Raw genomic sequence first — 17,031 nt, forward strand, 5'->3', positions numbered from 1 at the left:
CTTCCCTACTTTGTGCGAACTTCCATCATTTTACAATTATACAACAACAAAGATGTGAATCTCCAAGCTCACAACCCGTTGCAATGCAACGCATTGTGAGCTTGTAGATAGTCTATTTCTGCTATTCGTCGTATAATAAATTAGATACAGCTTAAGTGATTAAGCAATTAAGACTTTTATGATTTTTCAAAAATGTTAAATAGCAGATATACAAGCTTGCAGCGCTTGTATATCTGCTATTTTTGATTAGCCAACATTAAATCTAATATGACATGCTTTCCCGGTTTTAATGAGTTACATGTATTTTTCTCTCTCTTCCTAGACGAGACCGGGGGCTATCCAGCCGCTCGGACGCGTGTGGTCGACCCCGTCTCCCGCCAGTCCAGACGGCCACAGCCCCAACCCCTTCCAGCATGGCCCTTCCCCCATCAACTCCCAGACCTCTGTAAGACCCTTCACTACCCCCACATAGGGCTGTATGTAGCCCGTCCCCCCTCCCCTCTGTCCTCTCAGCCTTGTGCTGCCCACACTGCCATTCAGTCCAAACACTGTATGAGCCATACAGCATAATGTACAACACATACTAAGTCAGTAAGCAGGTCGGAGAGGCTTATTGTCGGTATCTGCCGAGAACACGGGAGTCTATCCCCGGTCAGCAGTTCGCTTGACCCCTGGGCGATGGATTGCTGAGGTGGGGCTCAACGCCTACCATCATCTAACCAGTACTTACCAGGCAGCACGACTTGCCACACCCACCCAAGCCGTGCTACTCATACGCAGAGTTGTGTCTGGGATCGAACCCATGACCTAATGGTCAAGAGGCTCTACCGAATCAAACATTCATTCATCATTAGTTGAGTTGATGAGTTCAGCTAATTCCAAAAGAGTTGCAATGTTGCATTTAAAGGCACAGGGGATAAAACTGTGCCTGTGCCTAACAGTCCAGTGGGACACCTTCACCCACACACGGTGGCACAGCCTCCCCATCCTAGTGAGACCTCAGACGAGACCATAGCCTCACTGTTCTGGAATTAACCGGCTTTGTTCCTTGACGTGACTGTCTGTGATCCCATGTCTTCCTGAATTTATTTCATACCCAGAGTGCTCAGACAATCATAGTCGCAGCTTTAAACGCAGCAGCACTGCCTCATTCTCCAAGCCCCACTGTCTGTCTGTCTCTATCTGTCTGTCTCTCTGGTACACCCTCCCTCTCTCACATGAAACCAGCTGCCATGACGTTCACCTGTTCTCTTCCACTGTCTTCTTCCGACTTTGCTGGTTTTCTCATAGTCTGCCCTCTCCTACTTGTTTGTCTGTCTGTCCCTCCTGCCTCTTCCTCCTCCTTCCCTTTGGTTTCCTACCACATGCACCCCGTCCTGCCCTGCCCTGCCCTCCTCTCCCTTGCCTCCATACAACCCCCTTCCCCCTGCAGCCTCGCGCCCCCTCCCCCAACTCGCCCGATGAGTTCCCCATCGATTTCAAGCAGGCATACAAGGCATTCGCTGCCGTGCCTCACTCCATGGCCCTGCTGGAGTCGCCACAGGTACAGTAGGCAGCACGGCGTGCTGGGCTCCCCAGAGTCCTCCCGGCTTGTGACGTCACAAAGCATGCTTTGCCATACCCGACCCTCGTGGAGCAGGCTGGCCTATCGGAGCCAGTGTTGTGGAATGCACTCACTTTCATCGTTGTTGTTGTTTGTTTTGGTACCACAGTGTCATCATTAGGGATGGGGCGATAATCGTTAGTTTATTATGATAAAAAAAACACTCAAAATAATCGTATGGTGGGGATTTTGATTTATCCTGAAATTGTCATACACTAGGATGAATTGGCTTTTGTTGAGCTGCAAATTTAGTACCACTTAAACCATCTATACTTTGATAAAACAGACTTGGAAAGAGCGCATTTATAATGCTATTAATTCACTCTACACAAATCGATTCGCCAAAAATAGCAGATGTAGAAGCTCACATTGTGAGCTTGTAGATTGTCTATTTTTGGAGAATGTCCTCCTCAGAATAGGGTTCAAGTGGTTAAACATAAGTGGCATTTTAAGTTTGAACTATATTGATTATCGTGATATCGTCGCAATTATTTTTGCCACAATAATTGTAATTTTCATATCGTCCCATCTCTAGACATCATCATCAGTGGTGTTTCTTTGAAAAATAGATTCTCCCCAAATTCCGACTGAACGTCCTTGCGTGGTTTCCTGTGCCGACACTCACCTGCCTCCCCTTCTTTACCACCATGCCTGCTCACTTTCCCTATCTTTGTGCTCGGTGTGAGGGACATTTTGTCGTACTAAAGTTGGCTTAACATTGTACTTTTTGCCCTCGTCTCCGTCCCACAGGACCTCTATGGCGTGAGGAACAACAATGTCCACCCCATGCCGCCTTCTCCTTCTCCAGAGGTGAGTTACTCTTCTCAGTGTGGTGAGCTACATATCCATGCCTTACAGTGCAGGTTCAGTCATTTTGATTCCACAGAAGCATGTTAAGCAACGAAAATGGCCGATCTACAAGCTCTCAATGCATCGCTTGTCAATAGGCTGCTGTTATTATTTTAAGATTAGATTAGAGGTGGTCAAACTAACAAAATGTTCAGAAGCATCTTCCATAAAATCTCACTGTACAGCAGTTAGTTAGTATCTGAGGGTTTTAAATTTATAACAAATATAACAAAACCTATTTATGTTTGTTTATTTTCCCCCACAAACAACAAATTGAAATCCTATTAACACATTGAGAGCCCACGCAAAACTGCCCAAAATCACTTTCACCTAGAAAATCCATTCACATTTTTTATAATTCAGCTGACTGTGGAGACACATGCTGGAACTTTTTACTTTGAAATGTTTTATAGTTTCTGAGTTATTTAATTTAAACGCCAAATGCATTCTCAATGGCGAAAACACAAAGTTTGGCACCACGTGTTTAAAAAAAAAAAAAAAAAAAATGTTTTGATTTTTCTGATTTTTTTTTAATAAAAAAATAATAAAAAAAATAAAAAAATATTTATATATATTTTTTTTTCCAAAGACGTCCACAGACGTCTTGGGCTATGCACGTGCGGTAATACCCAGGACGTCCACAGACGTTTTGGGCACAAAATGTGTTAAAATAAACCTGTTTGTGAGTCCAAATTTCATTCTGACCCCTCCACGAAAAGGCCTCGTTGTCCTGAACCCTTATCTATCATTTATACATTATGGATCAATAGTGTGGACTTAGACTGTTTTTCGTCTGTGGCATTCATTAATGTTAAGGTTCCAGACCTACAGTCATGGATTGTTATCAGTGGATAAGGCAAAACTGTGTTTAATGTTTGCAAGAAGCATGGTTGGGTATGGATGATTAATGTTATGTATTTATTTAAAGTTATTTCAAGTGCTGGCTGCAAAAAAAAAAAAACATGGCACTTTTCCAGGTGCCCTTTCTAGTACAGACGCGAGTATCTCCCCAGATTAATTCTAAAGGTTGTGTGAAATGTAGTGCGCCTATAACAGCACCATTCTAATTGGACGTCGTCACACCAAAGTGTAGTCACAACTTGTGTGGCCATTTTCAGCCTGAGTCCCTCAACGAGGTGTTTGACGACGAGCTAGTGGGGTACGAGGGGGCCGGTTGGGGCCTTTCTCCCCGGCTCTCCCTCTCCTCCTCTGACCGTCGGGATTATATGAGTCTGGCGGCCTTGCCTCACTTCTCCAGGCCCTCTCTGGACATGCAGGTATACCCACCGGTCTCGTTGCGACAGCCTGAAAGGTGCCTCTCCTCCCCCCAGTCTGGCTGTGGTCTGCTGGGTTAATGAACGGTGGCGGTTGTCCCTCTGTCTCTATGCATCGTGGGAGTTGGCATTTGCTGCTGTTGTGTCGGGAATGCGACTTGCGGAAGATCAGACTGAAAATAATTTCAGTTTTTGGTGTTGGGTCTAATCATTTGAATGCCTAATTTCTTTTATAATGTTCTTCGGTTTCCTCTCTTGACTCGGCCAACAGTAACGCACAACTCAAAATTAAATTTGTCTTATCAGTGAGTTTTGGTCTTCTTTCATTGGTTGTTCTTGGGGTCTCGCCAACAATTCATTTCATGTGGGTAGGAACTGGGAACGTAACACCAGCGATCAGCAAAATTCTTTAACATTTTCAGCTTTGACTGGTGAGTTAGTATAGTCATTCCTTGTGCATTTCTTGTGCAGGCTAGTAAAAAAGTAAGTATTTAAGTGGATTGATGGAAAGACTAGTAGCCACTGACTGGGGTCAGTGAGGAGAATGGTTGGTGTCCGACCCTGATCAACCCATTGCTTTAAACCAGGGGTCTTCAACAGGGGGTCTGGGACCCCTAGGGGTTCCTCAGAGTTACCAGTGTGATTCAGAGTTACCAGTGTGATAGGATTATTAGATTTTTTTTTACATTAACCACATGAACCCTAGCATCCCTATTCGGAGGAGAACTCAGAAGTCAGAATCTACAGCCTCACAACGCCTCACGCTGCAAGGTGTTGTGAGCTTGTAGATCTGGTATAGAGTTTACTAAGTATTGACATTTTTAAGCGGTCAACTCTGTCTGAGAATACACATTAACATGAAGCTAACGCAACGCTTGACAGTGCGGTCAAACAAGTCTATGAAGCCTACGAATACATTTACACAATTTTTACAATTGGTAGTTAAGTCCCTGCTTCATCTTTCTCTCTGCTAAGGCCTGAAAAACGTGGGAAGACCCCTGCTTTAAACAGTTGGGCTGCTAAAGGCATCCTCCGTTTTGACCTGCAGTACACCTTAACCGCCCTCTTGGCTCATGCGTGTGTCTCGTGTCAGCCTTCTCTGCAGACTCCCTCTCCGGCCGGCGGTAAAGACAGTCCAGAGCAGCGGTCGTTCAGGGACCGACAGAAATACTTTGAGATCGACGTCAAGCAAGCGACGCCCGAGAAACCCAAAGCTCGCGTCTCCCTCGTTGGAGAGGATGACCTTAAGAAGATGAGGGAAGAGGAAGGTCAGTTCCCACAGCCATCTTTATAAAATCCTGTGAATAATGTCTGTCGGGTGGTAATCTCCAAAACGTTTCAGGATTTAAATTACGCTACTTTTGATGCTTTTGTGTGACGCTGTAGTATGATCAAGTAGGCCGTTAATTTACGAAAAAACACAAAGTTTAAATATGGAGATCACAGAGACTTTATATAGAGCACCGAAGTCTGACGTCACTTTCAGTAGAGGGCGCCAATACACAGGTTCATGTATTTTTTTTGTTGCATTGAGATCCCCATAGGGCGATTTTAGGTTTCTTCATATAAGAACTGTTTGAAAAATAAACCGACCACCCCGGCCGTGACTCGACTCGTAGTAACCACGAAACATTAAATATCAATAAAATAAAAATAAACGTAATTAACATTCAGTTTCTGTTGTGCGACGGGCAGATGCAGCCACCCGCCTATACCGGAAATGTAGTCTCTGGGTTGTTTCACTCGTTTCTAACGCTTTTTTGTTACTCTTTGGGTATATTTGTACATTTCCACCTTCAGTCGATGCTTCATATCCATATGAGTGAAAAGGCCGGGGTGATCGGTTTATTTTTCAAACACAGTTCTTATATGAGGCGATCTAAAATCCTCCTATGGAGATTACAATGCAAATAAAAAGTAGACGAACCTGTGGATTGACGCCCTCAGCCCTCTACTGACAGTGACGTCAGGACTTCGGTGCTCTATAGCAACGATATATAAAAGCTATTAAGACCTTTGTTTTTTCCCCCCGTCATATCTGCACAAATGAAATCCCTCAAACATTTTGTATTTTATGATTGAGATGTAATACCTTTATTTATTTATTTGAATAACCTCTCCTCACTACAAAATTAAATAAATATATATATATAATTCTGCCCCTCAGAGATGAGGTTTCAGCAGCGGGCGGCGGAGTACCTGCTGGACGAGGATGACGAGGAGGAAGAGGACGACCTGGCGCAGCAGGTGGCGGACATGAAGGCCACGGGCAAGGTGCTGCTGGACGGGGTGGAGTACAGCGTGGAGCCCGTGTCCAGCACGCCGTCCAGAGACTTCTCCACGCCGCCCAGCTACAATGTCACACCGCCCAGCTACTGTGGCAGTTCTGGGTAAGGCCATTTTCATCAGGGTGGAAGGTTTACGGGTGGCTGGATGGTAACCGCAAGGTTTCCAGTTCGAACCCCGGGCTCCCCCAGAGTTAGTGTCGAAGTGTCCTTGAGCAAGACTCTGAAGTCTGAACCCCTAATTGCTCCTGATGTGCTGGTTGGTGCCTTGCATGGTTTCCGCCGCCATCTGTGTATGAATGTGCGTGTGAATGTAATGCACAATCTATGTAAAGCACCTTGGATAAAGGTGCTATATAAATGCACCATTTACCATTTAGGCCACTAGACCAGTGGTTCTCAAACCTTTTAGCTCCTGGCCCAAAAGAGCAATTCAGTGTCTCCCCGGGATCCAATCTAGTGAAATTAGCCGATCTACAAGATCTAAATTATGGAATTCATTAGATTTTTCTTTGCTTTCTTCATGCTCTGGGTAAGGACGGGCCAATAGAACCAGTGGTTCCCAAACTTTTTAGCCCCTGTGGCCCAAAAGAGCAATTTGATGTCTCCCCGAGACCTAAACGAGTGAAAATTGCCGATCTACAAGCTCACAACTGTGAGCTTGTAGGCCGGCTATTTTCACTACTTCTTAAACATTTGTTCTCTAATTTATGGAATGTATTAGATTTTTCTTTGCTTCATGAAATTACTGAATAAAATCATTGAATTTTGTTTTTAATTGATATAAAAAAAAAAAAATTAAATAAAGTAAAAACTAAATGTAGGAAACAAAAAATAAAGGGACCCATAAAAATAAAGTAATAATAATAATTATACAGAATGTCCCATTTCAAATCTATAAATAAATCATTTGAAAATAAAATTATGCTCATAATGCGTCACATCGTGACACATTGTGAGCTTGTAGATCGGCTATTTTCAAAAGAAATTTGTTCCGATATTCGGAAAACGCAGCAGTCTGTAAACAATGTTAATCTGTCGTGTGTGTGTGTGTGTGTGTGTGTGTAGGCCCTCCTCAGTAGATGGTAAAGCAGACTCTCAGAGGAATTCCCTGGAAGACAGCTTCAGATTGGAGCAACGGCCCAACTCTATGACTGGGTAAATACTAAATAACACTTTAATTTTAGATATATTGGCTCTCTCTCTCTCTTTGGGAGAGAACATTATGCACAAGTTCATCCATCAACCTGGACCAAAGTTTTGAGGAATCAAGAATTATTTACTGTATAAAGCTTTGGAAGATTCATGGAATTTTATGGGATTAAAATGTCCTCCACTGTGATGGAGGCTTTAGAAAAGCGCTATATAAATCTGAGCTATTATTATTACAGCACACGTGTCAAGGATAAGGATAGAGCTTGAACCCGATACCCAAAAAAAAACGGATAACAAGCTTATTGAGTATCCGGTATCAATAAGCTTTGGGGCTTATCAAGCCTGTTATCGAGCACGTTAGTGGCCCATGATGTCATGTTTAAACAAGCAATCAATTCCCTGAAGAAGGCCGAAAGGTCGAAACGTTGGATTCTTCTCAATAAATATACAGCATCGTGGCTACGTGTGTGCGGCCTTTTCTCATTCTTACTTATTTACTGCCTTAGGCCAGCACCTCACCAACACTGGTGTGCGCCCTTTCCTGCTTTATAAACAAGCAATCAAGAAATAAATCTGATCAATCACCCATTCTGGCACAAACATGTCGGTCTAAAAGTGTATTGATTGATACCTGCCAACCAGCGCTGCCCGAGTAAACAAAATTACGCTTTTAAAGTGACTGTACACTCATTAACCAGTTAACAGTTTCTTCAATATTATTTTCCAAAAGTAAAAAGAGTCAATTGCCTTCCGTCTGTTAGAAAAGTACTGTATTTGAAGGCTCTAAAAGATACTGGTTCTGTTCAGAATGTATTGTCGCCTCCCGTCTTTCCTCAAAATAATAGAAAAATGCTTGATAAGAACCCGGCTCGATAAGCCTGTTTGATAAGGTGCTCGTTCTCAATAAGAATTAACCCATTTTGGGGCGGGAACCCCTTTTGGTGTTAGCATTATGTTATGCTTTAGCTATTGAAAAATAGCAGATCTACAAGCTCGTAGCGCGCCACCGAGTGGCGCGCTACGAGCTTGTAGTTCTGCTATTTTTTTTTAAATCGAAGAACGACTGACATAGAAACATAGCTTTTTCAGAAAACTGTCAGGATGTAGAAGACATTTTTTGAATCTGATCTCAGGGTCAAAATGGGTTAACGAGCTCCATCCCTAGTCAAGGATATGTAAATCTGTGCATTGGCATCATGCGTATGTGATGATTTTCCATTTGTGGTGATGCGTTTGTCAGTCTCAGCCCCGGTGAGTCGTCGGCTCCCATCCGTACGGCCAAAGCGGAGCGCAGACACCAGGAGCGACTGCGCATGCAGAGCCCCGAGCAGGCCGTGGCCTTCGACACGGACCTGTCGCCCGCAGAGAAACGAGCTCTGGAGGCCGAGAAGAGAGCCATGTGGAGGGCAGCACGGTAAAACATACACCACAAGTACACACACACTAGCACGCTATCTCTCTATGCTTTTTCCTTTTCATCTTAACCTTTCTTTCCCTGTTCTCCTTTCAACGTTTTGTCCGATTTATTCCCGTTGACCTTTCACTCGCTCAAATGTTCTTGTGGTGGAGGTCGGTGACCTCTTGCTTCTGACGCAGGCTTCCTGTCAGCTGTGGGTCAGTGACTGGAAGTTCGGTTCATTTTCCCAGCAGCCCCTCTTCCAAGCAGCAGTTCCAAAATACAGAGTGAATGTTAATATGGCTATTTGGGACAGAATGACATAGCTGTTTACATGGTCTGTGCCTTCCCTCGTACCTGCTACACTGATCTCATTGATTCTTCCTAACTAGAGCCCAAGTGATTGGTTTTACCGATATGTAGGCATTTTAATCACTTTAAACCTAGTGTCATTATAGGCAAAGAATTCTAGGTTTTTCAAATATAGATCTAGATCTACAAACTCGCTACGCATTCCGATTGGTTATCGTCTAACATTTTTGAATGGGACACATAGTTGGGGAACCGTCCGTTCCAAAAGGCTACTTACTCATTTAAAAAGTGTAGGGCTTAAGTGGTTAAATACAATCAAATTAGGTCGGGCTCTACTGTACCTTCCATTCTTCTGTTGTTGTTTATATATCCTTACTTGTCTTTATCCTTCCTCCCTCTCTCTCTCCTTATTTCTGTCCTCCTTTTTTGTTTTCCTCTGGTACATTTCTCTTCATCCTTCCTCTCCTCTTCCTGGTTCCCTGCTCCTTTCCCTCCCCTCCTCCTCTCCTTGGTTCCCTGGTCCTTTCCCTCCCCCCTCCCCCCCTCCGGCGTCGTGGTGGGTTGTTTCTCCAGGCCCTATGGCCTAGAGGACGATGTTAAACAGTATGAGCAGGACCTGGCTAAGAGGCTGTACCAGGCCAGGGTGAGGGCGTCTCATCAGGGCCAGCCCCCCACCACCACCACCACCGCTGCCTCCACTACTCCTAGCTCTACTCCTCCTCCTCCTGCCTCCGCTGCCTCCCAGCTCAGGTCTGCTTCCTCCGCCCCCCAAGTGTGCTGGGGGCTGGACGCACGGCATCGTGGGTGGTGTGTGGTGCACTGCTTTTTGTGTGGGCTGGGATGAAATGGGTGGGGGGGTGGGGGGGCACGCATTGAGTTAGATAAGATCTAAGCAAGCACTCACAGCAACATTGTGACAGTGCTTCCACTGCCCATGTGTTTCTTTTCTTTTTTTCGTGTTGTGGATGCTGTCTTGCTTCTGCACGTCTTGGCCTTCTTCATTATACTGTATAGCTCTCTCTCTTTCTCTCCCTCTCCAATTCTCTCATCTATCGTGTCTGTCCCCCCCCCCCCCCCCCTCCTTTTCTTCATCTCTTGTCTCATTTCATCTGTCTTCTTGCTACCTTGTCTTGATTTCAGTGCACCATCCTACTAACATACAGCCCAAAGTATACAGCTGCCAATGACATGAGTTTTAAGGGTACGTCTCATGCCTACAAAGCTGTAGGGTTGTCCTTATCCTGGAGTGCATCCCCTTAGTTTCACTGTATGATCATTGATCGATCCATTAGAGTAAGACACCGCCGCAAACCAGGACAAGGAGCATCCCGTAGTTGGAAACACAATTGCCGTACGCACATGTGTGTGTGTGTGTGTGTGTGTGTGTGTGGGCGTGTGTGGGCGCGCACGTGCACAAGCGCCTTATCAGCCACTCTTATCGATCTTTCTTCCTTCTCTCTCGCTCTCTCTCTCTCTCCCCCTTTGGTTTCTCTCTCTCCTCTATCCATCTAACTCGGTCTCCCACCCTTTTCTTCCGTGCAGAATGAAGTCTTTGGAGCAGGATGCGCTCAAGGCTCAGATGGTCATCGCCAAGTCTCGAGAGGGGAAGAAGCGCGGTACACTAGACCAGCTGGCAGAGTCGCCCTCACCGGCACCAACGCCTTCTCCCACCCCTCTGGAAGGTGGGTGACGGTCACACCTAGTGTCGCCATGTGCGCATATTATAAGCGACTTTGGACTTGGTTTTTCTGTACAGTTGCTTGTAAATATTGGTGGTTGCAGTTTTTTGGGGCTTGTTTCTAAAGTGTAGTATTTGTCCACAGACCTGATATTATTGCTTGCGTGATACTGTCCTTCTTTAATAAGCGATTCTGATTCTGGTATATCTCAACTCTGTGCTGAATAAGCAGGGAACCTCTACGACTCTGGTCTGATCTCACATTTCATGTGTTTTTCTCCAACAGAACTGAGCCCTCGTGGAGTGACCTCACCTGGCAGACTGGTAAGCTTCAATGAACTTGTACCTCGGTTGAATTCCAGATCCTTCACAGTGTGATTTTCCTTCTCCACTTGTCTATAGGATAGCAGCGTGCCACCGATAGAAAACCCATTCATTTTTTCCCATGGAGATTTCCAAAAAATATTTATATAAATTGTTTTAAACCTGGAACCATCCTGGTGAATCAATCATGACCGTAAAACATTTGAGTCTGTGTCAAAAGATAGTTGAATATTTAATTATACTATATACTATAGTTAATAAACTAGAGCGGTGCCCTGTCCAGAGCCTGGGCAGAGGCTTTTTGTGGCGGTTCTGGACAACTGTGGGTCTGACCGACTCAAGGCCGGGCACTGCACTCCCTGTGGTGGAAAGTTGTGAAATTTGAAGTCGGTGGGTTAGGGTTCTCGAGTTACGTGGATTTCAGACATACAGAGATACATTTATACATACCCTTTGTTTGCGTTTTTTGAATATTTCTGGACACGGAAACAAATGTTTTATGGCCATGATTCACCAGGAGCCTGGGTGGCTTGGTTCACCAGGAGCCTGGGTGGCTTGGTTCCAGGCATAAAATAATTTATATACATATTTTCGTAAATCTCTCTATTTATGGGTTTGTATGTCTGTGGCACCACAAAATGTCAGTCACTGCTATGCCCTATATTGTAGAGGTGTAAATAGATGGAGCTGTTGAAACGGCTTGAAACTATTTCAAAGATGTAGCTTGTGACTTTCTTGTTAATTTTAGAAGTTGTTGTTGTTACCTGCAAAAAGAGGACGGCAGACCACTGACGAGCTGGAACGGGGGACAAAGTAGACTGGCTCCATGAATACATTGGCATTAACTCACCCAACATCCACCCCATTCTCCCTTTATCCAAGATCCACCCCATTCTCCCTTTATCCCTTTATCCAAGCCAGGCTTTAAAACAACATACTACTCTTTCCATTTGAGTCACCCAGCCTTTCTGCCTCCTACCTCTCCCTCTTCCCTGTTCCACTCCTGCTTCCCTCACCTCCTCTACTGTGTTCCTCTGTGCTCTCTCTCTCTCCCTCTATCTCTCTCTCTCTCTCTCTCTCTCTCTCTCTCCACCCCCCCCCCCCCCCGCTCATTCTGTATTCCTGCAATCATTCGTTCCATCCCTCTGCCTTCCTCCATCCCCAACTTCCTCTGCTATCCTTCTAGTCCCTGTCGTCAAAGAAGTTTGACTACCGTCAGTTTGCTGCCATTCCTTCTTCCAAACCCGTATACGACATCCAGGTATTGGCTGCATGCTGAGCAAGCCCCCTTCCCCTACCTGCCCTTGGCTTTCCCTGCTGCCCCCCTCCCCTCTAGTTTCTCCAATAATCCTAGGGGCTTCAGTGCAAGTGGCTCAGTTATTGATGGACGCCCCTTCATGGCCACTCTGTGTAGTTCTGGCTATAACTCTCATGGGTGATTTCTTTACATAGCTGCGTTGTCGTGGCACTGCAAATAACAGATCTGCACGCTCACGAGCACAGCCCATCTACAAGCTCGGAGGCTTGTAGATCTGCTTATTTTAGGTGCACGACACACCGGTGCACAAACAAGTCTAACCCCTGTCTTTTTTGTTTTTTTTCTTTTACAAATCACAGTTTGTACTCGTACTAAATCATGACACAGAAGAATAATCAGCACCTGGTTGTTAAACCTTTTGTTTCTTTTGTCAATGGTTTTTCTTGTTCTTCCCTCTATTGTCCCACCACACATCACCAGCTGTAACCTGCTAATCAATCATCACACGTCCCACCAATTATGTGACATTAACACTCAACCAATCATCATACTGTACGTCCCACCAATAATGTGACATTAACACTCAACCAATCACCGCATCCAGAGTTATTCGACCTCCTAACTAACAAAAGATTCAGTTGGGGAAGAAAGGAAAACAAAGGTGACGGACCCTCACTGGGTCTCATCCCCCTGCATGGGCTGAATGTCAGGCCGACACAACGCCACCCGACTCCACCCAAGGCTTCCTCTCATGCATTCTGAAACTGATTCTATCATTTAACCAGCAATGTTATGGACCATATTCACACAATGTTCATTTTGCTCTTACCTCTTAATACCCCTGGATATGAAGTAAGAGCAAAGTAGCCACTATGAGGATATGGGCAAATACTAACCGGCTGCCTCAGCACGATTTTCTGTATGTAGGCGGGCATATACGATCAGTATAGTTAAAGGACGACTTCACCCATTTTCAACATATCTTCGTATAATTGGTCCACACTAATGCTCATGATACAGTGGTTACGACGAACTCTACTCAGCCTGTGTCTCATAGGAGGGCTGTGGACACTTCTGAAACCCACCTACCAGTGACTTTTTATTTTTTCAAGCAAGATATTATTATAATATTATATATTAGATTTGTATTAACGTGAAAACGATGGCTTCCATTATACCATGCTAACTTTCCAGGAATAGAACGCCTGGAAATCCCCGATCGATGATGTCACTGGTAGGTGGGTTTCTGAACTGTCCTCAGCACTCAGACAGGGCAGACACAAATGGTACCATGTTATAATGAGCATTAGTGAGGACCAATTGCACGAAGATAGGTTGAAAATGGACGTAGTCTTCCTTTTTTAACAGCATAGAGAGAGCAGGGGGGGAAATCCCACGCTGGCATGATGAGCAAAGCTTGTGTTGAAGTGGTATAGTTTCTGGTGGTTGTAGCATCTTGTGGCTGTCTGTATCTTCATCTGGATTCCCCGGGGGTTGTAGCATCTTGTTGGCTGTCTGTATCTTCATCTGGATTCCCCTTGAGTTCCGGATGTGGATTTGTGCTCATTTTTTGTTCCTTGCTGTTTCACAGTGATCCTGGTTTTGTGAATTTTGTCAAACATGTTGTGTTGCACCCTGGGTTTGTTTTGTTGGGGGCAGGCTGGTTGTTTACCTTTGCTCTTGTGTTGGAAACCCTCTCACCTATGACGTGTGTGTGTGTGTGTGTGTGTGTGTGTGTGTGTGTGTGTGTGTGTGTGTGTGTGTGTGTGTGTGTGTGTGTGTGTGTGTGTGTGTGTGTGTGTGTGTGTGTGTGTGTGTGTGTGTGTGTGTGTGTGTGTGTGTGTGTGTGTGTGTGTGTGTGTGTGTGTGTGTGTGTGTGTGTGTGTGTGTGTGTGAATTTAGGCTTAAAGTTACATAATGCCTTTAAATATGCAAAGAAATCCCTAACACATTTAATAATTTTTTATATTTTTTTCTTTCCAAATGTGACACGTTTCAACATGGAAAACGATTGACGTTTATGCAGAAATAATTGTGATTATCTCAAATAATTGCGATTACGGTATGTAATAATTGTGACAGGCCTATTTGCTGCATCAATACAGCAACCCCCCCCCCCCCTGCCCCACTGATGACCTAACTCAGCAAACCCCTTTTCTAACCCTCCGAGCTCTCTTGGGGAAATGACATCTGATGTAGAGACACTGTCTCTCTCTGAAGTGTTGAATCCTTTGGGAAGTGGTATTGGGTGGTGCTACGCTGGCAGTGGGACAGATGGCACAGTTCCTCACCCCTCTAGTTTTCTTCTGTTGATAAAAGTGTCAATATATTTAGTCTTAGTTTTAGTCATCATAGTTTAGTTTTTATATCGTTTTTGTGCAGTTTATCAGTGAAAAAGGTAGTCGACGAACATTTTTCGTCATGGATGAAATCAACACTGTCGCCAGGCCTCCCACTGCCACTGACTGCTTACGTGGTGAAGGTTTCCCGTAGAACACGCTCCCTGCCCTTCAGTTAGACATTTAGTTTGTCCTCTTCCCTTCCAGAGCCCAGACGCTGCTGACGATGTGCAATTTATGGATGATGGTTCCAGCAACCCAGGTGAGTGGCCAGTTCCCATGCCCTTCAGCTGTGATTTTATTTTTAGGTTAAGGGAGGCAAAGAAGGAGAAAATTGCCATTAAAGAAGCAAGATGAACAAATAGTCTTTCAAAGATTTGTACACATTTGTAATGTTGACACATTTTACAGAATTGTCCTCATAAAGTGGCCTGGCCAGTACACCCTGACATGAATTCAAACTGCCTCTCTGCCCCCAAAGGCCACACCCGGTCTCCCCAATAATGTATACCTTGATGTTTCTGTCCCATTGATTCAGGTGACTACCTGGGATAAGCGTCTCCTATTGGTAGGATTCATACACTTCTGTGTGTCTCTGTGAGAAAGAGAGAGTGTGTGCTTTTTGCGGACTGTGTGCTCTCTCTTGGTCTTTTGAATGCGTGTGTTTTCTTACTCTAACCCTGCTTCTTGTGTGTTAAACCGTAGCGTAGCGTTGGGATAGTCCCACTAAAGAACTCTGACTTGCCTTTGGGAGGGTATCTCTACCTGGGTTTGACTTGCTGGTATAAACTGCTTCTGGATTAAAGTTCTCAGTCGCCACGACTGATCTCTACCTGGGTTTGACTTTCTGGTATAAGCTGCTTCTGAATTCAAGTTCTCAGTCGCCACGACTGATTTCAAGTCATTTGGATTCCATAGAAGCCACCATAGTAGTCTTCTATGAAAGCATGCAGATCTATAAGCTGAAGCTCACAACACATCACAGTGCTGTGAGCTTGTAGATCTGCTATTTTTGGTTATTAGTTATTTTAAGATTAAAGAGTGTTTTACGTGATCAAACTAGCAATAGAATACATGTTTAGAAGCATCTTCCATAAACATGAATGGTGTCAGAAATGTCTCCGTAGAGAAATGAAAGGGGAAGCTGATCTTGTTTCCCAAACGCCACAATGTTGAAAGATAAGACATTAACCACATAACCACAATAGCATCTCTGTTCCGGGCATGTCTTGATAGGTGAAGGGGGGGGTCCCTGGAACAAAGTATTTTGAGATGGGGGTTGGCGGCCGAATACATATCATTTTAGGGGTCCTTGATATGAAAATGCTTGAGAACCACTAATATTGCAACATGTTTTTCAGAAAACTGTAGAAGTAATTTGTAGAATCAGCCTCAGGTCTTAATGGGTTATAATCCTGTATGCTGTAGTTTCTGAGCACCCTGCCTTCCTACTACCATGACTTGCATGCACTGCTTGGATAACGATTTGATACAGTACATATCACGTGGTTGTGTGCAAGCACCTTTTACTGTTCCACAGGTGCAGGTTGATCGGACCACAGTGAACTTTGATTGGAGTGCCAAACTAATTCTCAATCTCTAACCAAGATCCAGGCTACGCATGGAGCCACTTTGAATAAATTAAAGATTAAAAAGAGAGCAGGGTCCTCCAATGTAAAATTGGAGTCACTTTCTGACTTGCCTACGTAACTAGTGACATTTGGGAATGTGAGTCTAATAGAGCGTCGCAGTCCCGCCCCCTCGAGAGACCCGGAAAATAGTTCCCCGTTCATTTTCCTAGTCCAAGTATTTATTTAAAGACGTTTTCGCGGACAAAAGCCAACTCTTCTCGTGACAAATCAGGACAATAAACACAATGTTTTGGGCCAAACAAAGAATTAGAAGAAAAAAACCGCAGGTTACAACATATTTTTTGTTGTTTTTCTTCTTTGTAATTATTTGTTTGGTCCAAAATATTGTGTTTGTTGTCATGATTTGTCACGACTCGAGTTGCTTCGTACGACACTTAAAAGGTCTTTACATTTTGAAAAGTCTATGGGAAAAATGCATTGGGAATTATTTCCTGGGCCTGGCGTCGCCATGAAAGGGGGCGGGACTGTGACGCTCTATATGACCATGGCCAGACTGGGAATCAAAGTGAGAAAAAACAAAACTGCTGAACGGAGCGAATCAGTCTGCATCCAAGACTATGCAAATGACCCTTGCTCTCTCGGCGCTGAGCTTATTTCACCATTATCCAGTCATGAATACAGTATTTCCAGTTCTTTAGCAGTTGCAACTGCTAATGAACCTGGTGGCGTCCAGCTGGGGTGTGTAGATCTGTGGGGCCTATTTTGCAGGTGAAGGTGGTATTTTACCATTCTATTTTTATTGGACCTTCTGGCCCTCAGACACCTGCTGCACAGGACCCGTCTGCCTGATTGCCTTCAAAGCAACATTAGCCTGTATGTCTACCAGCAACCTTTTCAAAGCAACATTAGCCTGTATGTCTACCAGCAACCTTTTTAGCTGGGAGTGCATTTCAAGAAGCCATGATC

General features: G+C 44.5%; 1 protein-coding gene across 1 annotated transcript in view; it reads left to right on the forward strand.

The window, feature by feature from the left end:
• scrib (scribble planar cell polarity protein) overlaps window positions 1-17,031 on the forward strand; it is a 127,214-nt gene that overhangs the window by 106,489 nt on the left and 3,694 nt on the right. Inside the window, exons 35-46 of the mRNA XM_079489163.1 lie at window positions 323-445; window positions 1,433-1,543; window positions 2,354-2,413; window positions 4,820-4,994; window positions 5,894-6,116; window positions 7,080-7,169; window positions 8,407-8,580; window positions 9,448-9,624; window positions 10,417-10,556; window positions 10,839-10,876; window positions 12,063-12,137; window positions 14,681-14,735. Coding sequence (XP_079345289.1) covers window positions 323-445; window positions 1,433-1,543; window positions 2,354-2,413; window positions 4,820-4,994; window positions 5,894-6,116; window positions 7,080-7,169; window positions 8,407-8,580; window positions 9,448-9,624; window positions 10,417-10,556; window positions 10,839-10,876; window positions 12,063-12,137; window positions 14,681-14,735 — 1,441 coding nt within the window. The remainder of the gene's footprint in view (window positions 1-322; window positions 446-1,432; window positions 1,544-2,353; window positions 2,414-4,819; window positions 4,995-5,893; window positions 6,117-7,079; window positions 7,170-8,406; window positions 8,581-9,447; window positions 9,625-10,416; window positions 10,557-10,838; window positions 10,877-12,062; window positions 12,138-14,680; window positions 14,736-17,031) is intronic.

The sequence above is a fragment of the Electrona antarctica genome (assembly GCF_951216825.1).
Source record: "Electrona antarctica genome assembly, chromosome: 20".
Classification (NCBI taxonomy): domain Eukaryota; kingdom Metazoa; phylum Chordata; class Actinopteri; order Myctophiformes; family Myctophidae; genus Electrona; species Electrona antarctica.